The 25,360-nt window shown below is 39.9% G+C and overlaps 1 protein-coding gene across 3 annotated transcripts in view; it reads right to left on the bottom strand.

The window, feature by feature from the left end:
* Nucleotides 1-13,471, bottom strand: part of LOC119792493 (A disintegrin and metalloproteinase with thrombospondin motifs 2-like) — a 48,783-nt gene extending 35,312 nt beyond the window's left edge. For all 3 annotated transcript variants that reach the window (XM_038299140.1, XM_038299141.1, XM_038299142.1), the window contains exon 1: nt 13,257-13,471. In XM_038299140.1, the coding sequence (XP_038155068.1) occupies nt 13,257-13,442 (186 nt within the window). In that variant the 5' untranslated portion in view covers nt 13,443-13,471. The remainder of the gene's footprint in view (nt 1-13,256) is intronic.
* Between the last annotated feature and the right edge of the window lie 11,889 nt (nt 13,472-25,360).

The following is a 25,360-nucleotide window of genomic DNA, read 5'->3' as shown; positions in this document are numbered from 1 at the left end:
ATGTCGACCGGTTGAATGTCCCCATATGTACCTGTAAGTCCCCGGATGTAGGACATTTTACAAAATACTTCCACCACATTGAAGGTTAAACAAACACATGTTAAACACTAAGAAGAGTTTAATATGACCTAACAGTCATGTTTTTGGACTGTGGGAGGAAGATGAAATACCTAAAGAGAACACATGCGTGCAAGAGGAGAACCCTTGGCTGGAAAATCAAACCTAATTACTGATTTCAAGGCAAAAATGCTACAAACTACCCCACTGTGGAGTCTGCAGAGTAATATATATATTAGGGCTGCAACTAACGATTATTTTGAAAATTGATGAATCGGCCGATTATTTTTTCGATTAATCGATGAATCGGACACAAAATATTTTTTTTATATTAACCTCTTTATTCCAAAATAAACATTTTAGACAGAACAAACAAGCACACAAGTACAGGTTGCTCATTAACTGTACTGGTGCTATATGAAAAATTAAATGTTTGTTTTAAAACTACGCAAACTTACATGAGAAATGTAGCTGTACATCCACAAAATATAGGCTACTTTGTTTCATAAAGCGCAAAAAGAGACATTTTTGTTTTTTAAAGCCCCTAAGGGGTTCAAACAATAGGCCCCCCCCATTTCAACAAATGAGGTTTTTTTAGACTAGAAGAGTTCTGCCTTTTAAGACAGGAAAGTATAGCAGTTAAAGTTGCTACTTGAGAAAATACTGAACCATAGAGATAAAAATAGCCCTGTGATTCAAATTATAAATTGTATTTGGAATAAAAATGAGAGAAGTAGGGGTGCTAAAAAACACATCCTCCAAAGACAGATATTTACATGGGAATGTGGCAGATAATTAATTGACATATTACTGATCTTGCTGGATTTTATTCTGCTTTACTTCCATAAATTGCAGGATCTTCTTTACTTTATCTTTGCCAGAAGATTTAAACTTTAAAAGCCTTGCCCTCATAATTTGCAAGTTAATTTATTTATAAAGAAAATATAAACGCTGCTTAAGCTAATTCAAATGAAATTAAAAGTAAAATAAGTAGCCAACCTTATCACTGTCTGTAACCTACTAACAAGCTAAGGAAAGCATCAGATGAGCTACCTGAGAAACTAACGTTACGTTTCCCCACTTTAAAATGAAACAAACATGGTTACTCATCCTGCTGATCAGCTCTCTTCACTGCCATCGAAGGCTCCAACATGTTTTCTTTTCAGGTGCTGCGTCATAACAGTGGTGCTTCCGTGCCATGTTTATTTGTCTTTACAAAGGTTGCATGTTACGACTTTTTTCACTTTACAAAGGCTATTTCAATTATTGTGATCAATTTGCGCCGTCAATCCCGGGGCATGCGCGCTTCATTTGCAGTCTGGACGCTGAGGGTAAACTCCTCACTAAAATCCTGCGGCTCGGACTGCAGCGCTGAGAGGGATTCTTGTGGGAGAGGGAGAAAGGCGTTGGGATGGGGGAGGCGCCCCACGGCAGCAGCTGCCGCTGGAGGACAAGAGTAGGAACGATACATGCTTTCACGTAAGAGTCTCCAAAAGCCGCCAGTGACACCGTAAAAAGTCGCCAGATTTGTCGCTAGTCGCTTTTTAAAAAAATAGTCGCTGGAGGGGTCTGAAAAGTCGCTGAGTTGGCAACACTGCAACTGCGGCGCTGACTCGCTCCGCCATATTTTTTTTTCTTCCCCGGGATGACGGCGACGGCGGATGACGCATTAATCGCGCGACACAACTAATCGATGATTAAATTCGTTGCCAACGCTTTTAAAAGTCGATTTTTATCGATTTTATCGATTCGTTGTTGCAGCCCTAATATATATATATATATATATATATATATATATATATACATATATATATATATATATATATATATACATATATATATATATACACTCACCGGCCACTTTATTAGGTACCCCATGCTAGTAACGGGTTGGAGCCCCTTTTGCCTTCAGAACTGCCTCAATTCTTCGTGGCATAGATTCAACAAGGTGCTGGAAGCATTCCTCAGAGAGTTTGGTCCATATTGACATGATGGCATCACACAGTTGCCGCAGATTTGTCGGCTGCACATCCATGATGCGAATCCCCCGTTCCACCACATCCCAAAGATGCTCTATTGGATTGAGATCTGGTGACTGTGGAGGCCATTTGAGTACAGTGAACTCATTGTCATGTTCAAGAAACCAGTCTGAGATGATTCCAGCTTTATGACATTGCGCATTATCCTGCTGCAAGTAGCCATCAGAAGTTGGGTACATTGTGGTCATAAAGGGATGGACAAGGTCAGCAACATTACTCAGGTAGGCTGTGGCGTTGCAACGATGCTCAATTGGTACCAAGGGGCCCAAAGAGTGCCAAGAAAATATTCCCCACACCATGACACCACCACCACCAGCCTGAACCGTTGAGACAAGGCAGGATGGATCCATGCTTTCATGTTGTAGACGCCAAATTCTGACCCTACCATCCGAATGTCGCAGCAGAAATCGAGACTCATCAGACCAGGCAACGTTTTTCCAATCTTCTATTGTCCAATTTCGACGAGCTTGTGCAAATTGTAGCCTCAGTTTCCTGTTCTTAGCTGAAAGGAGAGGCACCCGGTGTGGTCTACTGCTGCTGTAGCCTATCTGCCTCAAAGTTCCACGTACTGTGCGTTCAGAGATGCTCTTCTGCCCACCTTGGTTGTAATGGGTGGTTATTTGAGTCACTGTTGCCCTTCTATCAGCTCGAACCAGTCTGGCCATTCTCCTCTGACCTCTGGCATCAACAAGGCATTTCCGCTCACAGAACTGCCGCTCACTGGATGTTTTTTCTTTTTCGGACCATTCTCTGTAAACCCTAGAGATGGTTGTGCGTGAAAATCCCAGTAGATCAGCAGTTTCTGAAATACTCAGACCAGCCCTTCTGGCACCAACAATCATGCCACGTTCAAAGTCACTCAAATCACCTTTCTTCCTCATACTGATGCTCGGTTTGAATGGCAGGAGATTGTCTTGACCATGTCTACATGCCTAAATGCAGTGAGTTGCTGCCATGTGATTGGCTGCTTAGAAATTAAGTGTTAACGATCAGTTGGACAGGTGTACCTAATAAAGTGGCCGGTGAGTGTATATACATATATATTTAATGAATGAAAAAATCATACGTTTGAACTTATTGTTAAAGCCTTAATAAGACTGTATTTATGAATATTTCATCATAGATTATTAATTTATGATAAGTATTTTTGCATTCTTTTCTAATAATAAAAACACCAAAAAACAAGTATTAAAAGTGTGGTGTCCATTCCTTTATTAGGACCTTAAAAATGCAAGTCTTTTTTCAGGTGTGAAAAGCTTTCCACATTAAGAGACTAACTCAGTATGATTAGATGAAGAGTGTCTGAGAGCAGCGATTAGCAAATGGTCATACAGAAGCAGCATACAGTGGTTTCATTGAACAAAGAGAATCATGGTATAAAATTAGCCAGGAATAAAGAGGATTTTTTTCATCTTTACTGCACTTTTAGCATAAAAAATGCACACCTTCATGATGGCTAATCAAAATTCTGAGTCAAACTCATTTAACCATAAAATGTGTAATTATTATTGATATTATCACACTGCTATAGATCTGGTGGCACCGCTCTAATCATGTCATTATGTAAAGTGGATTCTTAACTGGATGGGGTACATTTTTTATCAAGAAACATTTAGGAAATATTGGATAATCATTATGAATTATGATGAAGACTAATGCATTAGATACCTTGTGGCAAAAGTGTAACAGGAACAATACAAGGCTTGTCACAGCTTTTCTACATCAACACAACAGGGAATATTTTTAAGCTGAACCGTGTATCATAATCATGTAATTTCAGCTAACAAGAATTTTATTATTACTTGGTCTGCACTTCATTTAGGTCTTAATGTGACTATTCAGTGGCCCTTGAAGCTTCAGTAAAGAAATAATTTAATGATTTTGATAATCTCATGCAACCTTTAAACAAAATGATAATTAACGCATACAACAGAGCCTGACAAAACGCAGATCACTTTACTAATAGGGCACATCCAAATTAAGAACGCACAGATAAACAACCAGCATTTTCAGCAGTGACTATTAATATACACAGAGTGGTTGATTAACACTTTGTGGCCCTTTTTAAAGGTCCAACTAATGAATGAGCAACATGTAGACAGAAAGATCGCCTCAAAAAACATACACCATATCACACACATAACGTAGAACATTGTCCGTACAACATTGTTATTGCAAAACCTTGAGTAGATACTTGCTTCCAGTTCTCTTTTATATAAGGCACACCTTTTTTAATTTTGTGATATATAAAACAAAGCATTGTTAATGCAAAAAGAGCAGTAACTGTATAATTACTGTATATGCTGAAGTAACTTTGAGTTATAGTTTTAATTAGCAAAACTTCTCTTAGGATTCTTTTACAAAAAGTCGAGTCAAATATGAAGATAACATCCTTGGAATACAGTAGCCCATCAAGTCAATGGTTGTCAATAATAAGCCCAAATATAGCATATGCTTTAGAGAGTCCCTCATCAGCATTGCCTTTCATCACATATTTTCAATTTAATATCTGTAGATTTTTAGAAAACAAAGAACAAAATATGTGGTATTGGCAAACAAAACAGCACTACTGTACAGTAACCTTATCAAAATTTAAGTTTAAACTCAAACGTCGCAGTAGTGACGCAATAATAACGTTAATCTCATACGATATGATTCAGACTTTCTGTCTGCCCTGTTAAAGATCCACACACCACAGCACATAATACGTCTATAGAGGCTCAAACTGATGGCAACATAGCCTATTTTCTGATTTATTCAGCTAGAAATAATTTGACCTCTTCGGTTCTGACAAAGGTTGTGTTTACAGCACATGACTGTTTATCCACAAGTGGGTGGTCTAGTAAGTCAATAAAACATTGCATCATAAATAAATAAAACACAGTGAAATTCAGTAAAACAGCTGAGCACATTATATTTGAAACATGTTTTGTGTGTCCTTATGCCTGATATTTTACCACCTTGACATCTGTCTAAAATGCATTTTTAGATCCAAAACTTATATGAAATAAACAATGAGTAGAAAGAACCAGGATGACCTTCAGCCATGGAAATGTTTTATAGTTACACTCAACTGGATAAAACTTTGGGAACAGAAAAAAGTGGGGGAAATTGCGAAAGAAAATAGCAAAAATGTCAACGTTTGTGATTGCTGATAACAGACTTTAAAACCAGTGATTCTTTCATTCAAAAGTAAATTTCCAAAAACCTAGGTGAATTGCAATCCTTGTGGTAGCAGCAGCCCATTGCAAGCAAAACCAGGCAAAAATAAGATACTATAATAGGACACACTAAAAAGATTGTTCATATATAAGTAATTACTGTCCATCATTAAAAGATAGAACAGGGTGGAGATGTTGTCAGCCTCTTAATACTGCAAAAAAGAGGAAATGTGGGAAAAGAGTGGGAAGCAAAGAATACCAACAAAGACAGATTTAGAATAACTTGTACACATAAATATACCCTCCCACACTTAAACACAGACAGATTTTGACACTCATGCTGACCTTCGCACACAGGACTCATGGCTTTCAGTAAGTTTACTTTGATGTCCTGCAGACAGCAGTGATGTCCCTTATTTTCTGCACTTGTGCAGACACAAACACAAACAGATGATCCACTTTGGCCTTTAGCTTCCCTCAGTTTTCATTAAACACACAAGCAGAAATACAGAGGTGAAAGAAGCAGAGGAGGAAGACTCAGTCCTTACAGAAACATGCAAGACAAACAGAGAATACAACAGAAATTAAGTTTCAAGATATTTTAAATTTTTTTTATAATCTATCATAAAAATGTATACTATGAAATTTTTCTATTTCTTAGATAAATAATGTTGTCCTAAGACTACTTTTGCTGTTATTTTTGCTGTGCAGAACTTGCACAGCTTGGTATTGCTTGCACTGCCTTGGTATTGGCCTCTGCTCTTAAAGAGGGGAAATGGCGAATTCCCAGTGCTGGTCCTGTCATTAAAATGGTCCAGGGCAAAGTTAAGCAACACAATGTACATCTTCTGAGTGCAGAGGTTTTAAGAATAGACAAAAAAGAAGAAGAAAAAAAAATCATTTGAGTTGCAGCATATAGTTTTGGGTGTAATATTGCTTTGGAATATTTAAGAAGGAAAAAACAAACACAAAAAGAGGTTTCTGTTTCTACTTAAAGGTTTAACTATGGTTATGCACCCCACCTGCTTTTCATAGATGGTAAAGGGCCTTTCCTATATAGAACTTTTTAAAGTCAGGAGACTTGACTTAAGCACTTTACACTACTTTCAGTCATCCAACCATTCACACACTCACACATACACCCATCCATGCAAGGACTCCAAGGTAAATGCAATACTGCAGTGGGAAGAGTTCCAGGGTAGGGTTCCAGTGTCCCTTTCAGAAACCTAAATAGAGTTTACACCAGTGCAATTTGTTCCAGAAACTGGACTCTGGTCAGACTGAAAGCACTCCAAAGGTGTGTAAGCACTTTAAACATTTCTTCTAACACTTATTCTAGTCTGCCCTTGAGATGGACAGACTGTATTTTGGCAAAAGCCCCACACAAACAGTGTTCAAAGTAAAGCTTGATTATTTAGCTACACGGGCATGTGTAGGTTATTCCCATGCAGAGACAATTTTTCCAAATTTGAGCTTGAACAGGTGACAAAAGAAAAACTATTTTTCTAAAATGAGTAAATACATCACATGGACTTACCATAATGGACTTTATTTCTGTTTATGAAGCCTTGAAGTTACTAATATTTTAATATTACCTATTTTTTGTGAATTAAGAACAGTGCAGTAAGATATATTTAACTCAAAACTACACTTTCTACTACATGCTGGCTTTGGCAGAGCAATCTCTCACACATGACAGGACAATGGTCACTGCTTCGAAAGGATAAATACCTACATAAGATGAAAGTAATAGAAAAATAATTTCCCTATCTTATAACATGGCTGTAAAAAAAAAAAAAAGTGTTTTGAAAAAATCACGATTACATTGTAAATGCAAAGAATTGGCAAGTTCCAGTTTTTCGGAATAAAATGTAGGTAAAACCTGCCTAAAACAATGCGTAGCCTAAATGTGTCATGATCTTGGCGCTGATGACTGGCTTGATTGCTCATTTCATTCTCCTGCCTAGTCCACCCAGTCTCTCATTACCATTCATCATATCCACCTGTTCCAGCTTCTATTTAAACTGCTTGCTCCCAGTCATCAGTGTCAGATTATTCTTAAGTCTTTGGTGTGAGAGTTTTCTAGTGAAAAGGATTGTGTTCTGATTGCCTGATCCTGACCCATTTTGCCTTTGGACCTCTTAGCCTGCCTGTTCTGATCTGTTTGCCTGACCTGTATTCGCACTCATGCTGGGTTCTTCATGTAGACTGTACCTAGATGTGTCTCTTGAGTTTGCCCTCTGGATTATCCTGCATTCCTTCACCTGTTTTGATCTTATCTCCTGTTTGTTCCACCGTCTTCAAGGTTTCAGCATCTGGAACTCTCAGGGCAGCAATCGCTAGGTCTTGTCAGCCGACCGGCTGGCACCAACCATGTCGTGTTTAAAAAAGTCAGATTCCATTTGATTTGGCCTGTTCACAGTTATGTCCCACCTGAGTCACTGCAGGGCAAAAAAATTGTGCCACATTTGTCTGCAGTGTGAACATATCCATAGACACTGATGATGACATCCTGTTTACTTGCCCTTTAGCAATCTAAGCCTATGTTCACACTGCGGACCTTTACGCTCAATGCCAATTTTTTTTTATCCGATTCTTTTGTTGTTTGTTCGCATTACCAAATATATGCAACCTGTAAGTGATCTTCTTTGTAAGCTGTATTCGTACCAATTGAGTGTCCTGCATGCACAGCAGAGGACGCAATGACATCAAAAGTAGCGAGCGTGCTCTGTGTTTATGGAAGTAAACATGGATGGCAGTGCTGGGGCGCATCTCGCAATCTTTCATTTCTTTTGCAACTGGTGGTAGTACATTAACACTGCAATCTATTCAAGAGGGTCAAAAAGAAAGACTGTGCTTCGCATTATTATCCGCCATGGTTATTGTTTTTCTTTCAGCTTCTGCTTTTCAATGAAGGTGACCTAGACGTTCAGACACAGCTTGTATTTGAAAATATCTGATCCAAATCAGATTTAGGACCATATAGCCAAGAGGCCTGGGTTGTATTTGAAAAACTTGTATCTGTATTGTTCAGACTGTCATGAAAAGATTAGATACAGGTCGCATATGGGCAAAAAAATTGGGATTTAGGTCACTTCAGGCTGCAGTCTGAACGTAGCCTAAGATGCTACTACAAAGATGATGAGGTAACTCAGACTTTTAGCATTTATATAGCAGGAAGTCATTTTGCATACTGAATGTTTGGTCTTCTCCCCCTGGAAGGATTGTTTGAGCCTCACACTGAGTAGGGGGATTAATCTCCACCCGTCCCGTTCAAGTTCTCCAGGAAATCTAAGTGCCAGCCGCTCCATTGCTCCTCAGGAACCAACCAAACCAAAACCTGTCCGCCCTCCACCGAGCCCCTCTATCTCTGGAAAAACACACACAGACTGGATTCAGGAAAGAAACCTTTCTCCGCTATCGTGAGTCCCGATTATCTCTGTTTTTTGCTAGATGTTGTTCAAAGTTTCCACGGACCCTGAACTAACCTCTGTGAACTTCCTTTCTCACTTTCAGTTCCGGTTCACCAGCTCTCTAAGTTCCCCAGAATCCAACCCATTTCAACTCCTCAATAAACCTGTTAAACTTTTACTCTGGTTTCTCTGAGCGGTTTTCTGCATGTGGGTAAGATATCTTAAAAACGTCATGACATTTTTTAGGCATTGGTTTCAACTAAACGAGGCAAATGGACTTAGAGGTCCCACATAGGTTACTGCTTTTCTTCTAAATAGTTAAGTTAAATGCTGCGCACCTGGCAGCCAGATACACATAGAAAACATTTACATCATATTTAAAGGTACACTATGCAACCAGTGTTGATTTTCCAGCGAGGCTCCCCCAAGAGGGCGAAAGTAAAAGTGCACTGTCGTAAATATGCACAGCTGTTCTCCTGGTTTCTCCGTCAAGCCAGGCGTGGTTGTTTTCAGCTTAGCAGACAGGCGAACGCAACAAATGCACACACTGGACGCAACTGGCGCGACAGAAGCAGCGAGTTTACATGTAAAGTCAATGGTTGACGCGCGTCAAGGCGCAGCAAAAGGTCCCGCGGCGCGTTTTGAGCAGCAGGCGCAGTGCATCTGAGCAGCTGAAGCAGCGCGTCAAGGCGCAGCAAAAGGTCCCGCAGCGCGTCTGAGCAGCTGAAGCAGCGCGTCGGGCGCGTTTAATGCTACGTTCGCTTTTATTATCCTGCTGCCTGCAGTTTGGATTATTTAGATGAAAAACACCTACCAGCTGCCGCGGTGAACCGCGAGGAGGCGACCCGGCCAGAGGCTGCTGATGAAGGGATTCCTACCTTCGGCGCACCGCTGGTATGTGGGGGTCTGAGCGGCTCCGACAGAAAAAATATTGGAAGGCAGGATTATAATCAGAATGAACTGACTGCACTGATTACGTTTTCAGGTGTATTTTCTCACTTAAAAACATATTAAAACTACTTTATTCCCACTGATCACAGCAAATATAGCTGCAAGGCAGAGAAAGGATAGTGAAGCTCCGCCCAACGCGCGTCAGACACACTTTTGCACCGCGCAGCCAGAGCAGCAAAGCTGCTTCAGCCGCGCGTCAGAACTAACTGGTACAAGCAGTAAAAATGAAGCAGCAGACGGGATTTTGCTGCTTTTGCTGCGTCCGGTGTGAAAGCAGCGCTGCACAAAGATCGCCACTGTGCTAGCAACGAGCATGCTTTTAACTGGGAGCGTGTAGCAGTTCTCCCCGTAAAGCAAGACCGACTCTCGTGAGACTTCTGAGCCTGTGGGTGCGGGTCGGTGCTCCTGCAATTGCAAGTGCGGTATTTCCCTCACAGACCACCAGGGCGGCCGAGAATACCTTTGTTCAACCTGAAATGACTCATTTAATCATCCAAAACGTTATGGAACACATTAATTAACTGAAAAATGTTGCATAGTGTGCCTTTAAATAGATAGAAACAGGAACTTTGAAAGGCAAAATTTTCAAGAAGATATATGTGGGTATTTGTGGGTTTGTCCAAAAATAAACAATAAGAAGCAAAATAATCTGGATATAATGGGATATAATTGGGATTAGTCCTTCAGGGATATTCCTTAGGTAAAACTGAAAGAAAGTTTATCATCACTTCTTTTAAACTGAAAAAAATTAAATTCTGATAGTCAGATAAAATATTTTTTACACTTGGCAGAAGGTGTTTACCTGCCACATATATTTAATAAGTAGCGAGGGCAGTGTGGAGTTCAAGCGCAAACTCTGAGCTAAGTGTGGGCAAAGACAGATTCCTGCACAAGCACAGCTGGCAGAGCAAAGTTTGTCTATCTTTTGTTGAGCGTGCATCAGACACATTTTGAATGAACGTGTGTGGGATTTATACATTGCACATCTGTCCCTCCAAGCTCTCAGTCTTACTACTATGCACTGAAGTTGGTGGCATAAAGTAGCAGAAAGGAGGTCTTCCCGGTGTTACAACAGGCGCTTGAATTACAGTCCTAAATCATGATTTTTTTCATTTAGTGTGGGAATAACGATTAACACATTCAGATAAACACAAATCAAAGAAATGTTTTGCCAAATAAAACAAAAAAAAAACACGCCATCAGAGACAGCCGTACTTCAGACAAGGCTATGCCTAGAGAGGGATGCTGCAGACGGGCTAACATTAGACCAGGCTGCATTTAACTTCAGAGCTCCGCTGGTTGGCACGGTCCTCTCAACATCGGAACTTTATTTAAACTACGCATCAAGTTTTTAATCCAGTCTCTTTGTCATGGTCCTGGCACTGGTGGCTTGATTGCTTATTCCACCCACCTGTTTAGCTCTGCCTGTTCTCTCATCATTTCTTATCCCTTCAAGCTGGTTCCAGCCCCTATATATACTGTTTGGTTTCAAGCTTCCAGTGCCAGTGTATTCTAGCTGTTTTGATGAGAGTAACTCTAGCGTTTAAACTACTTTTCTGATTATTCTGTTGGTGACCTGTTTCTGTCTTGTGGATCCCGAGTTTTGCTTCGCCCCTGTCTGCTCAATTAGGCTGATCGGCTCTGGACTGTGTATTGGATGCAACTGGCTTACCGAACCTGGACTGTTTTCCTGACCACGGCTTGGACTCCCTCATCGGTACCTCATCAGCTTTCAGATCTCCTGGTAAACGAACTTGGTTCTGTTTTGACTTCGGCTTGGATCTCCCCTTCTGGCAACACCTGCTCCTCGGCGCCATTTGGCTTCAGCGCCGCTCTCCTCACTGCGCTTCGGGGGCCGCTCCCGCCTGCGGCGAAGGACCGTCTCCTTTGCGGATTCCTCCCCTCCTTCTGTGATCGGGCTGAACTTTGAACCAGGTCAGTGACTTTAGCTCTTAACTGCTTCCAGCCATCCATTCTTAGTCACTGACCTGAGTTTCTGTTTCCACAGAGGATCCGTGTAATCCGCCCCTGCTGATGCGCCGTTTCACACTGCTTGTTAAATAAAGTCTGTTAAACTCTTCCAGCTCTGTCTGTTGAATATTGGGTCCAAGGTTTAGTGCTTCCTGACACTCTTCCGGTCAATGAAGATCCGCACCCATAACTCGTCATGTTTTCGTCCTCAAAGATCCATGTTAAGCTTGTCAGTTCCCATTTTGTTATATTATTGTAGGAAAAAAATGCAGCGTCAACAAAATAATTTTGTCTTTGTTGACGAAATCTACACTGCAGCTAATCCATAATGCATACAAACGTTTTAAAAAGTTAAGCGAAGGGATATTCACCACAAACTTATTATCTTTGAGGGATTAAATTACTTTCTTAAAAGATGTAATTTCTAAAATGTTATCTTTATCTTAAAAAGTTTTCTTTATCTTATAAACTGTTTTCTTATAAACCTTTGCTACCTCTTGCTTTATATTTCAAAAGTTTCTTTTTTTTGCCTCATGATTTGTTGCCATAAAACTACCCAAGCACGCTGTTGACAGCCAGAGAGAGTAAGAGAACGACAGAGAGACAGAGAGAGTCAGACACTGCACACCCATCCTGAAGTGAGCAAAGCAAACTTTCAAGAAGAAAGTCGCCCAGATGCCACGCGTGGGAGGAAGCCCTTATTTATTTATTTCTGTTTATCTGGCTGTCAGTAATTTATTCTGAACACGCTCTTTAAAATACTCCCCCACCACCATTCTCTCCCCATCTCTTCCCTGCAGATTAAAGTGGGGCTGCGACAGGGCTGTGTATTCCCCTTGCCTATTGTCTAACAAATATCTAAAAAGGGGAGGCAGGAAGCAACAGCAGCTCTTGTTCTTTCCCAAGAGCTGAACTGAGACAAAGAGGTGTGGTAGGATTTGCAGCTCTTCGCTTGCACCTGCTTAACAGTCGGAGGCTGGTTCCTGTAGCAGTGGGGTCGCGGTTCAGGCAAAAGCAAACAGCGGCACTCGCCCAAACTCATACATGCATAAATGGATGCATGCAAACACCACTCTCACCACAGGTTTAATTTGTAAAGATTAAAGTGTGGAGTGTGCAGTACAATACACAATCTCACACACTTTTAACAACACCTGGGAGTGTGAGTGCTAAGTGTTGTTGTGGCCCAGAGCAGACTACCTGCTGTTTCTGCATCTTTCTCTCTCACAGTAGACTTAGGCACACGTGTGCGCCCCCAACCTCCACTTTCCACCATTACCACACACACATCTAATGATGACATGATACAAAAACTGATGAAAAGATATGTGGAAGCCCCTTTAGCATCGACAGAGCACCTTACAGTCTCACACAGAGACTCAGACAAACCTCTCCCCTGCCCCACACACACGCAAATGAAATCTCACCATATTTAGACAGAGAAGAAAGGATTACCTGTAGCTGATTGCTAGTAATCCTTTCAAATGTAGAAGGGGAGATTGAATCCCCATTGTGGATGTGTGCCTGTGAGTGTGTCTTTGACCTCTCTGTGACTTTCTATTCCATTCAAATGGAACAATATTGTATTTTAATTAAATGTAAAGCAAAGAACAGGTGTACATTTAAGAAAGCAGCAAAGCGAGACACAAGACAAAGATACTTACAATATTCATGAGTGTCAGCAGGTACTTTTGGACATGCTCCTTCCCATGAAACTGGACCACAGAGTCGTCGACTCCCAGCAGCACTTCAATGTTGTAGGCTCTGTCCAGACTCTGCCGGCGCACTCTTGAAGCACGTGTGTTGTTAATGCTTTGCTGCACACCACGGTACAAAGACTCCAGGTCCATCAGACCACCCAGATCTGCACCTGGTGACAGGGAGTAAACAACAGCACAACATGTTACCAAACGGATCTGATAAGACAACGCAGTGTGAATGTATAAAATCTGTCATGTAGCAAAATGATTAGATCACCCTAGTTTTATTGTATATTTTGGACTCAAGATGTACTACCTGAAAAATAGAATTAATACATGAAATGAAAATATGTGCAACACTTACTGTAATTGCTTAATTCATAGAAGGCAATACTTTTATAGCAATATAGTGGCTTCTTGATAAGGGCATTTATTTTGTTTAACTTGAAAAAATCCATCCATTTTCTCTCGCTTAGTACTTGTAAGGGTTGTGGTGGGACTGGTGCCTATCTCCGGCACTCTATGGGCAAGAGGCAGGGCATACCCTGGACAGATCACCAGTCTATCGCAGGGCAGCACACACACACTCATATCTAAGGACATTTTAGAGAAGTAAAGTAACCTAACAGTCAAGTTTTTGGGCTGTGGGAGGAAGCAGGAGTACCCAGAGAGAACCCAAGTATGCACATGAAGAATGTGCAAACTTCATGCAGAAAGACCCCAGACCTGGAATCGAACCCAGGACCTTCTTGCTGCAAGGCAACAGTGCTACCCTCTACGATTTATTGCTGTACCGTACAGCCACACTTAAAAACAAGTAGGTTACTATTGGTTTTACTAAAGCAATGCACTTTTTAGCTTTTAAACATAAGTCTCTCAGTAAAAAGATTTATTTTATAAATCTAAAAATTAACAAAGGTCATTGTTTGACGTGCAATATTATTGTGGAATTAAAAAGGAAAGGGTAAAAAAAAAAAAAAAAGAATACCGCTAATATAATCAAGCCCGTCAAAACAGGGTTTTGTCAGACTTTGGTCAGAAAGTCTAGATGACCCAGAGAACTAAGAGCAGAAAATAAATTCAGCCTTTTATTATGAAGAGCCAAGACATATTGCACGGCAGGATTAATGGAAAGGTAGCATTTTGTGCTTTAGTTTGTTTATAACAATTTGAATACTTTAAGAACTTTTAAGGTGCAGGTGGTGAATTCCCTTTTCCCTGGTATATAAAGATGACACGGCAAAAAAGCTTATTTACTGAAACTGGCAAAACAAGTGAAAATATTGATTGACTAAAGTAGTTGTATGCCAACTTTCATTAATCAAAGAATCCATGTTCCTTGTTCTAATTCCTTCCAAGCTGTGAGCGCTGTTCAAATATATAGCACTTATTACTGCTGATACACTTCCGCCATAGTTTAGATTCTCATACTCATTTGAGGTATTCGGAAAGTATACCTCGCTGCAGTACTTGTTTTATTTTTTCGGTTCGAGCCCTGATGGTTTTTAAGCGTGAATATTCCCAATGCACCAACAGCTATGATGTTACTGGGATGTTGTGCATCAGATTTACGCGTGTACAAGAAACAGCAACTACAAATGATGCCGCTTGGGATTTTAGTACACATAATAGAAAATATTATTATTTGCATTTGTTTTTTAAAACATTAAAATGTTTCTAATTAATTAATTGATTGAAAATTGGAAATTCTGGCCCTTAATCAAACTAATTAAACTCTGATACTGAGTCACAATTGGGTATTTTAGCATAATGGAAGGATGTGGCCAAAATGTTTTCATATATTATCACATTCCTACTTTTTAAACATTTAAAAAGTGTCTTACTTGTTTTGTTTTTTTGTTTGTTTGTTTTCTTTCCTGAGGGTACATTGGAAAGTCTTCAATACCTGTCCTTTAAATACAGCTAGTGATGAGTGTTACAGCCTGGTTTGGATACTGTAGCATCTTATCATTGCATTGCTGTGTAACTTCTTAAATGTTCCTCCAGCCTTTCATTGTTTTGAACACTTGTATATGTGGTATCTGTCCCTTGTCTGCTCTCCAAGACACCAGTTGACAGAATCGAACATGTGTGTCCTTTGTAACCATTGGTAACCGCGCGGCTATCCTTCCCAGATCCTCTCCTAATCAACCAAATATTTCTACTCCCATCTGAATAAAAGGAACAGATGGTGCTTGCTAAACACATGGATTAAGACAGCTCCTTCACACAGGGGCTGCCCACTCTGCTCTTTCCTTGGCTTGCTAAATAAGTGAAAAATACTAATTACACAGAAAACACATTTTAAGGTTATTTCCCCTCTTCTTCCTACAGGTAACATGCATTAGAAATGCATTTATACCTATTTAACGTTTACATAATCAGGGCAGTGTCATTTGGCCAAAAATGAAAAATGCAACTTTTTGTAGAACTGCAATTTCAATTTTCTTCTGTATTCACTACAAGAACATACATGTTTGCCTTCTCACTGTCATGGCTTTGAATTCTTTAATGTACAGAGCCTATTGTCTGAGGACTTTAGTGGTTTACTACTGCTTGTATGCATGAATATATGTGGTAGCTACAGTATAACTACTCTCTTCTGAGTGGTTGTAAACCAACTGTAAGACTTGAAGTGGAAGAAATGAAGTGCCTTCCTCTTTTGATATGTAACAAGACCAATAGTTGAGGCACTCTGGGATTTTGAAAATGTGTCTTGGTAAAATTGAGATTGTATTGCAAATGTGATTACTTGTCTGTCCATAATGCATTGTTACACTAGAATAATAAAATACCGTTATTGGGATGCTATGCAATAGACCAATAGCCCAATACTAGCTATTGCATATTTGTGAAGTGTGAACAGATTCCAAACCTTTACATGTCAGAATCTTAAAAATATGAAGTGTACTTATTTTCACTTGATTTTTTTGTGTAGCACAAGAAATCTGTCCTTATGTTGTTTTAAATAGTCTCTCAATAGTAAACTGAATCCACTTGTGCTCATTATAATTTCAGCTGTTGGACAAACACCAACTGGAAAAACACAATCCGGTTAAATCCATGGATGAGAAAGGAGGGCATGAAACAGAAAATGAGTCAATAGATGGTAACTTTTGAGGAGCTGCAAAGATCCATAGCTCAGGTGGGACAATCTGTTGACAGAACAACTATTAGCTGTGCATTCCACAAAGAGTGGCCCAAAGAAAGGATCTTTGATAAAAGTCTTTTTAATGAGTGCTGCTTTCTGTTTTGCCGTATACAGGACAACAAAAATGGAAGAGGGTGGTTTGGTTCAATTCAATTCAATTCAGTTTATTTATATAGCGCCAAATTCACAACACATGTCATCTCAAGGCACTTTACAGTTCAACCAGATCAAATTGATACAAAGTTTTCTATCTAAGGAAAACCAGTTGATTGCATTGACTCATTGACTCAAATACAATCCCCCAAACTAAGCATGCTTGTAGCGACAGTGGAGAGGAAAAACTCCCTTTTAACAGGAAGAAACCTCCAGCAGAACCAGGCTCAGTGTGAGCGGCCATCTGCCGAGGCCGACTGGGGTTCAAGGAGACAGAAGCAGAGATACAAAAAGCAGCTGTAAAAGGCGGCCCCGTCCAGGAAACACACAGCCAGGCAGACGAGCTCCGAGGCAGCTCCCATGCCAGAGGACGAAGAGAGCACATCCACTCAGTCACGGTCAGAGAAACAGGACCACACTGGAAAACAGGCCGATCTCCAACATCTATTAACAAGGGTGTTGATAGAAGCAGCACAGCTGATATTTTTTTCCAGGATGACGTCACAGCCAAACAGGAACAGACGAGGCAAAGCTACTCTGAGGAAAAGCAGAGAGAGCAGAAGGTTAGAGATTGAACTAACAGATTCTGCAGAATAGGAGAACAGAGAGAGAATGAAGCAGAATGATGAAATGGGGGTCCCTATGTCCTCCAAAAGTCTAAGCCTATAGCAGCATAACTATAGAGATAGCTCAGGATAACCTGAGCCACCCTAACTATAAGCTTTATCAAAAATGAAAGTTTTAAGCCTAGACTTAAAAGTAGACAGGGTGTCTGCCTCACGGACTAAAACTGGTAGTTGGTTCCACAGGAGAGGAGCCTGATAACTAAAAGATCTGCCTCCCATTCTACTTTTAGAAATTCTAGGAACCACTAGTAAACCTGCAGATTGAGAGCGAAGTGCTCTGTTAGGAACATAAGGAACAATCAGATCTCTGATATAAGATGGAGCTTGGCCATTTAAGGCTTTATATGTGAGAAGGAGGATTTTAAATTCTATTCTTGATTTAACAGGAAGCCAATGAAGAGAAGCCAGGATAGGCGAGATATGATCTCTCTTTTTAATTTTCATTAGAACTCTGGCTGCAGCATTTTGGATCAGCTGAAGGCTTTTAACTACAGTTTGTGGACTTCCTGATAGTAAAGAATTACAATAGTCCAGCCTTGAAGTAACAAATGCATGGACTAGTTTCTCAGCATCACCCCTGGACAGGATATTTCTAATTTTTGCAATGTTCCTCAGATGAAAGAAGGAAATTCTAGAAACCTCTTTGATGTGGGATTTAAATGACAGGTCCTGATCAAAAACAACACCAAGATTTTTTACTTTATTATCTGAAATCAGTTTAATCCCATCCAAATGAAGTGACTGGCTAATCAGTTTCTTTTTCAGAGACTCTGGTCCAAAGACTATAACTTCTGTTTTGTCTGCATTCAGAAGCAGAAAGTTAAGAGTCATCCAGGTTTTTATGTCTTCAAGACATGCCTGTAATCTATGTAATGGGTTAGCTTCATCTGGATTTATAGACAGATATAGCTGGGTATCATCAGCATAACAGTGGAAATTAATCCATGCTGTCTAATAATTCTACCAATTGGGAGCATGTATAAAGTAAAGAGAATTGGTCCTAGCACTGATCCCTGTGGTACTCCACAGGTAACCTTTGAGCGTGTTGAAGATCTATCATTAACATGAACAAACTGAATTCGATCAGATAGATAAGATTTAAACCAGTCTAGTGCTGTTCCTTTAATTCCAACAAAATATTCAAGTCTTTCTAAAAGAATATTATGGTCAACTGTATCAAATGCAGCACTAAGATCCAACAGGACGAGCACAGATACAAGTCCATTATCTGAGGCCATGAGAATATCATTAGTGACTTTCACCAGAGCTGTTTCAGTGCTATGATGAGCTCTAAAGCCAGACTGAAACTCTTCAAAAAGTTCATTATGGTGGAAGTGATCGCAAACTTGTTTGGCAACTACTTTCTCAAGAATTTTGGATAAGAAAGGAAGATTGGATATAGGTCTATAATTGACCAAGTCATCTGGGTCAAGAGACGGTTTCTTAAGCAGAGGTTTAATTACAGCAACCTTAAAAGCTTTAGGTACATATCCCTGTAACAGAGATAGATTAATCACATCTAAAATGGAGGAGGAGATCAAAGGGAATACCTCCTTAAATAACCTGGTTGGAACTGGATCTAACATACAAGTTGAAGGCTTAGATGAAGACAATAATTTTGCTAATTCAGAGAGTTCAACTGGATCAAAGCAGTCTAAACCCAGTTCAGATTCCATGACTACCTCAGGTACAATCGCGGATAGAGGAGTGCTTATGATCTTATTTTTAATAAGATCAATCTTATTTATAAAGAATCCCATAAAGTCATTGCTGCTAAGAGCAGGTGGAATGGACGGTTCAACAGAGCTATGGCTCTGGGTGAGTTTGGCAACTGTATTAAAAAGAAATCTAGGATTATTCTTATTCTCCTCTATTAATGAGGAGAAGTATGCTGCTCTTGCTTTACAAAGGGTCCTCTTATACAGCAGTAAACCATTTTTCTTTGTTTGGTTAGATAACCCCATTACAGTATCTGAATATAAAAAACCACCTGGTCTCCTCACATAGCCTACACCTCCCTCAGCCACGCTTTCATCATCTCCTCATCCATCCAGCCCTTTCATTTGCTTTAAAATCATATGTCATCAGAGCGATGTGTCTGTCTCGCTGTCAGCTCCCAGATCAGCTTCTCTGATTCGTTGATGCAGCGCTTCCAGCAGCAAAACTTCCTTTTTTTTTCCATCTCGAGCAGCAGCAGCACGTTGGCGGTGCGCTCCCGACTCGCTGCGCAAAACGCGCTGCGGGACCTTTTGCTGCGTCTATACGCTCGTCAACCGTTGACTTTGCATGTAAACTCCCTGCTTCTGCTGCACCTGCTGCGCTGCGGGACCTTTTGCTGCGTCTATACGCTCGTCAACCGTTGACTTTGCATGTAAACTCGCTGCTTCTGCTGCACCTGCTGCGTCCGGTTCACAGCGAGCACAGCATTAATTTGTTTCACCATGTTTTTCACATCAGCTGTGAGATGGGCACGCATGGAGTCAGATTAACAGCGATGGTGTGGTGATGAGTGAAAAAAAAAACGCCTGGTCTCCTTACATTCAGCCACTCTTTTATCATCTCCTCAATGAGGTGGTCTCAAAAGTCGCAGTTGCAACACACATAGGGCGCACCGCACCAAAGGGCTCACCGCACATTTTAAGGGGAAAAAAAGACGTTTATGTGCGCCTTATAGTCGTGAAAATACGGTATTAGAAAACATCAATTGCACATACTAAAGATATCTTACCCGCTATGGTAAAATATGTTTAGGGAGGCATCTGGGATCTGATCAAAGCTGATTAAATGGTACATGGCCTGTACTTATATAATGCTTTTTCAAGTAAGGACACTTCACCAAAGCTCTTTACACCACATTCAGTCAGGTACTCATTGACGCACACAGCCACACTGATGGTGGCAAGCTGCATTGCAGCCGCTCACGGACAGATATAATAGACAATGAAGTTGACTGTCTTAGGAAAATTGCCTGTGCATAAGGCTCCTCAACACAAACACCATTGGGCCCTCTTACACCATCAGTAGGCAATGCAGGTGAACTGCCTTCCTCATGGACTCAACAACATTAAAAGCCAGAGCCGGGGTTTGAACCAATAACCCTCCGGCTGCAGGGCAAACTGAGAGTAAAAGGGTAAAAGAACAAGGTTAATGCTGTTAAATACAGAGGAAAAACTGTTAAACCTGAACTTTGTCAGAGGTTCCCCTTTGGCGAAACAACAGGCTTGCACATCTCTAGATGTTAAAACCTGGTAAAGACATACCACAAAAAGACTAATTGCTTTAATTGCCATGAAAGGAAGTTCCAATAAAGTAATAAAGAGAATGCATTACACAATCCTTTTTTGTAATCTACTCTAGGAAAACATGAATAGTTTTTTTTCCCCTGCACGACACATATCTACTTTTTGTTGGTCTATTATGTTACTTCAAATAAGATATATTAATGAATGTGGTTGCAAAGTAAAAGGCACCATATTCAAACATTAGCTTAATACTGTTAGACAATAAACTGGAGTCAATAACAATATAAGTGCCCTGTCTTCAGAGCCAATGTCGTATTTACTTAATCTGCTATTTTTATGCTCATATAGGACTATGGATGACCAATTCATGCAATATGGGTGGATTTAACAAAGAGCCATCATTGTAGACTTCAAGATTTCGGTGACGGCACACACAAATGCTGCTCAAAGGCGTTTTGTGTCGGTGCGTTAGCAGCTGCTGGTGTGTGAGCACCCTGTGAACTAACATTTCCAATTGGACTATAAATCACTGTTGCAACAGGAGGTTTAATTTAGCTGAAGCTGGGCAGCAGGGCCGACTAACCATAGAGCTTTATTTGGAGGAAGGGAGGGGAATTCAACGTGCAACATCAAGGGACCAGTGGCGCTTTGACACTTTCGGTTGGAGTAAGTGTCAAATGGAGCAAAAAAGAACAAGACGCAGGAGAAAGACGAGTGAGAAACGAGGGGGAGAGGAAGAGAGAGATCCGCCACCTTGTCTCCTAATCAGCAAGGGGCATCCTGCTTGCCCACTCCCGCTTATGCAACCAAGACAAGACAACAGGCTCATGGGTAAAACAACGAACACGTGGTTAAAGTCGCAAGAAGAATTAATTTGAAAGTCTGACTATTATCCCATATCTGCCCACATTCCAGCAAGTGAAAAAAACACCAGCACACAAAGAAAACAGGAGGTGGGGGCAGAGAGAAACAATAATATACAGACACTGAATTTTGCTTCTGCTTGTTAGCAAAGAAATCTGTATTTAAGGTGGTTTACATTACAACAACTCTGGCTTTTCTAGTTATAGCTGCCTTTAACAAGCCTGAGGTCAAGACCTGCCGATTTGCTCCTGCAGACGAGTCTAGAGATTGTTACCTCTTACTTATATAATGTTAAATCAGCCACAAAAAACATAGTCCTGTCTTTTTAACTTCTTAACTCAGCACCTTAGAAAAATATTAAATGAGATAACATCGGGTGAAACCCCAATATAATTGGAGGTTCACTTCAAGTAACAAATACACATGAAAAATCTAAGATATGCAGTCAGATACAACATCCTAAACATCCCCATTTTATTGCACCTTTGTCCTTGTTCACACCTGGAAAAGTTCAGTTTTCTAATACTCCAGCTGTTTTACAACCCGTTTTTCAGCAAGAAAGAAAAATCCTGTGGAGCAGTGAGGCACAGGAGAGATTGAAGGAGGTGAGAGGCAGAGTTGAGAGGTGTGATGGATGGGGGATGAAGATGAGGGGAGAGCAGAAGGACCTTGGCTGTTCGGAGATCCGCTTAAAGCTTGATGTCTTCATCCGAGTCTGTTATGGTGACTAGGGACCCAAGGAAAGCTGTACTTTTTAGTTTCTCTTCACCAACTGACATGATCTATATACTACGCCTTCGAAAAGAATTGAAAAGCCCTTTAGTATTTACATTTTATTTCACATTTAGGAAAACTTTTTTTTTTAATGAGGGGAATATATATGAGAGACATAGAGAAGTGCATCACTGTGATGTGAAAGGGAGATAATACATGGCTTAATTTTTTCTTGTTTCTATTTGCATTCCACCAAGATGTAAATACCATGATTGCTTTGAAACATGCGGCTTATAAGAAGGTGCAGCTTTTCTGTGGATTTTTCTCAACCGCCAGAGAGGGAAGTCAAAGAATAAGGTGCTAGCACAAGAACGTGCTAGCAGCAGGCACGACGGAGAACAAATGTCCCGAATTTACACATTTTGTGGTTGATTTCATGCAAAGCTTAAATAAAGAGGTTTCAGTAGAAGCTCTTACTGCTGCGAGCCAAAAAGATAACGGGAACTAGCATTCTTCTTCGTCCCTACTCCAGGGACTATACGTAGAGCTCCCCCTACAGGTTTGGTGGAAGACAGATCAGTAGATATCAGCGGCTTGATTGATTTACTTTATTGATCTTACAGTGCAGAAACTTACTCGTTACATCAGCTCAAATAGTCAAAGAAGAAGAATGTGCCAAAAGAAGAAAAAGGTGCATGGATATATACTGTATATACCGTGCATCCACATATGACAGTTTTTTTTTTCTATAGTAGGATAATTATACAGGGTTATTGCACAGGGTGTTTAAATAGGTATATATATTTATACATATAGTTATTGCACTCGGTGTCAAATATAGAGAAACTGGTTATTTCCCTACTGCCATTAGACTGCTAAATGTTATATAAATGGGGTTATAAAATAACAAAAATAAAAAAACCTGAATGTTGGAACTGTATGTTTAAACAATCACTGCTGCTACCTTTATCAAGACTGCACCTTAAAAAATTAAAATGTATTGAGAGCTGTACTGAACAAAATTTTGTTTTGTATACACTTGTGTATACAAAATGACAATTAAAGTCTGCCTAAGTCTCTCTAAGTCTATTTCACAGGGTATCAAATAGTAAATTGCACATTATACATTGCATAAGTTATTGCCATTGTATTATCGCATTGTAGAGTCTGGTTGCAGCAGGGATGAATGACCTGCGGTAGAGCTCCTTTTTACAAACAGGGTGTAAAAGTGTTTCACTAAAGGAGCTGTTCAGCTCCTCTATACTCTGGTGCAGAGGATGAAAGGTATTGTCCATGATGGATGTAAGCTTGGACAGCACCCTCCTCTCAGCCACTTCCTCCACTGAGTCCAGAGTTCAGCCTAGGACAGAAGCGGCCCTTCTCACTTGTTTGTTCAGTCTCTTTCTGTCCCGTTCTGCGCTGCCAGGGGCCCAGCAGACAACAGCGGAGGGCTTATATCCCAATGTGGCTTTATACATTTAAGTTTCCAGTTTTTTCTCTAAAGTCCTGGAAATACAGTACTAAGTATATGTTTTTCTCAAGTCTTGGGGAATGTTTCTGCAGTACAAGTTTTGCTGGTGACATTGTGACAACATGAATATCAATATTTAACTTTTGTGAACTTTTATCTCAGATTCTAACTTAGATTAAGAAGATTATGAGTTAGGCCACTGTCATGCATAAATATAGTTTAATCTTAACCAGTCCATTGCAACCTTAGCTCCATGTTAGAAGGTCCTGTCAGACAATGACTCAGTAGCCCAGTTTTAATTGTTTTGTTGCCTCTAACAGGTTTTTTACCAGATCTATGCTGTATTTTGTTCTGCTCATCTTATCAACAGTTTTGATGTGGTTTCCTATCCCAGCTGAATAAAAGCCTACTGCTGAAACCTTACTATAACAGTGGCACTGGGTCGCTAGGTAATAGGGCAACAGCACCATATGCAGAGACTTTGAATTATCTGTTAATTAGCAATTAAGGCTGTTAAATGAAGGTCTTATCCTTCTAATTTAGCCTTTTCCTCCTTTCAAACTACTAATAGGTAAAGCGACTCCTGCTTTTATTCTATATATAATAAAAATACATTATGCTGTTTTTAAAACAAGGTGTCTCCAACAAACATCATTTAAAGTGCAGCTGGATTGAAACTGAAATAAATATGTGTCAAGAAAGATTTAACTGATCAACTTGCTTTTGCTTTGAAAATGGTTGCACTGTTTTATTTTTTTAGGTGTAAAGAGTAAAGAGGGCTTAAGTTACTGGTTGCAAAAATGTTCAGGGGTATGTATAATACAGCAATGTGATATCAGGAACTTAAATATATACATAAATAAATAAATAAACAAAAAAAAAAAAACATTTTTAAGCTAAACTCTTCAATTCTGCAAAGAAAACCTAATTTCCTCTTGTTAATATCTTTTCTTTCAATTTGCATGCATATATATATATATATATATATATATATATATATATATATATATATATATATATATATATATATATATATATATATATATATATATATATATATATATATATATATATATATATAAAATATTTTTTTTTGCACTTTATACCCTGCCCCTGACTATCATACTCACCTTGCGTGTACCCCTTTTCTCACATGCTGCTCCTGCTTGCCCTGTGTTTTCATTCAGGTGGGGTATAGAGTGTGGCCTTATTAGGAGACAAAGGTTCTTTGTCTTTTCAACCTTTACAAAATGTCAAGAATGTCTGGTTGCCCACTAAATACTATGCAGTAGAAGAGGGGTGCTCGACAGCGTAACAACAGCATAACAGAAGACGGAGAACAGCGATAATAATTTGGGTCAAGCAAAGCACTTTGCTTCTAAGCAGTGACCTTTGGTTCGAGGTGGCAGGTAGGTGCGGACATCACAATGATTTGCATACAGGGTGACTACCTCCCACTAATGATGGGGAGTCTGGATGCTACTCAAAAGTCATGGACCTATTGGTATTTGTAACACATAGCCCTTTGAATGTAGTGACTTGATCTCTGTGGCAGACTTGTCACCCTACAAGCCTAAATGTCTCACAATAACCCCCAGGTGGTTTTCAAAAAAACTGTAACTATATGTAGTCCTAAAAAACGAAATAGTGCAAATAGAAATACCCTGGTAGACTATAAGTGATGTGCAAGCAATTATTTATTTACTGGCTTTCAAAATGGATAAAAAAAAGAATCCCACTAGTAGAAATGTAGGATTGAATAGTACATCCTGAGGTGGAAAACCTGATTTATACCTCAAAAACAGAGCTGCAAAGGTAAAAACAAAAAAACAAAAAAACACACAGCA

Source organism: Cyprinodon tularosa, unplaced genomic scaffold (genome assembly GCF_016077235.1).
Source record: "Cyprinodon tularosa strain WSP-4 unplaced genomic scaffold, ASM1607723v1 ctg42, whole genome shotgun sequence".
NCBI classification, from domain to species: domain Eukaryota; kingdom Metazoa; phylum Chordata; class Actinopteri; order Cyprinodontiformes; family Cyprinodontidae; genus Cyprinodon; species Cyprinodon tularosa.
This window is presented reverse-complemented; position numbering and strand designations above follow the sequence as displayed.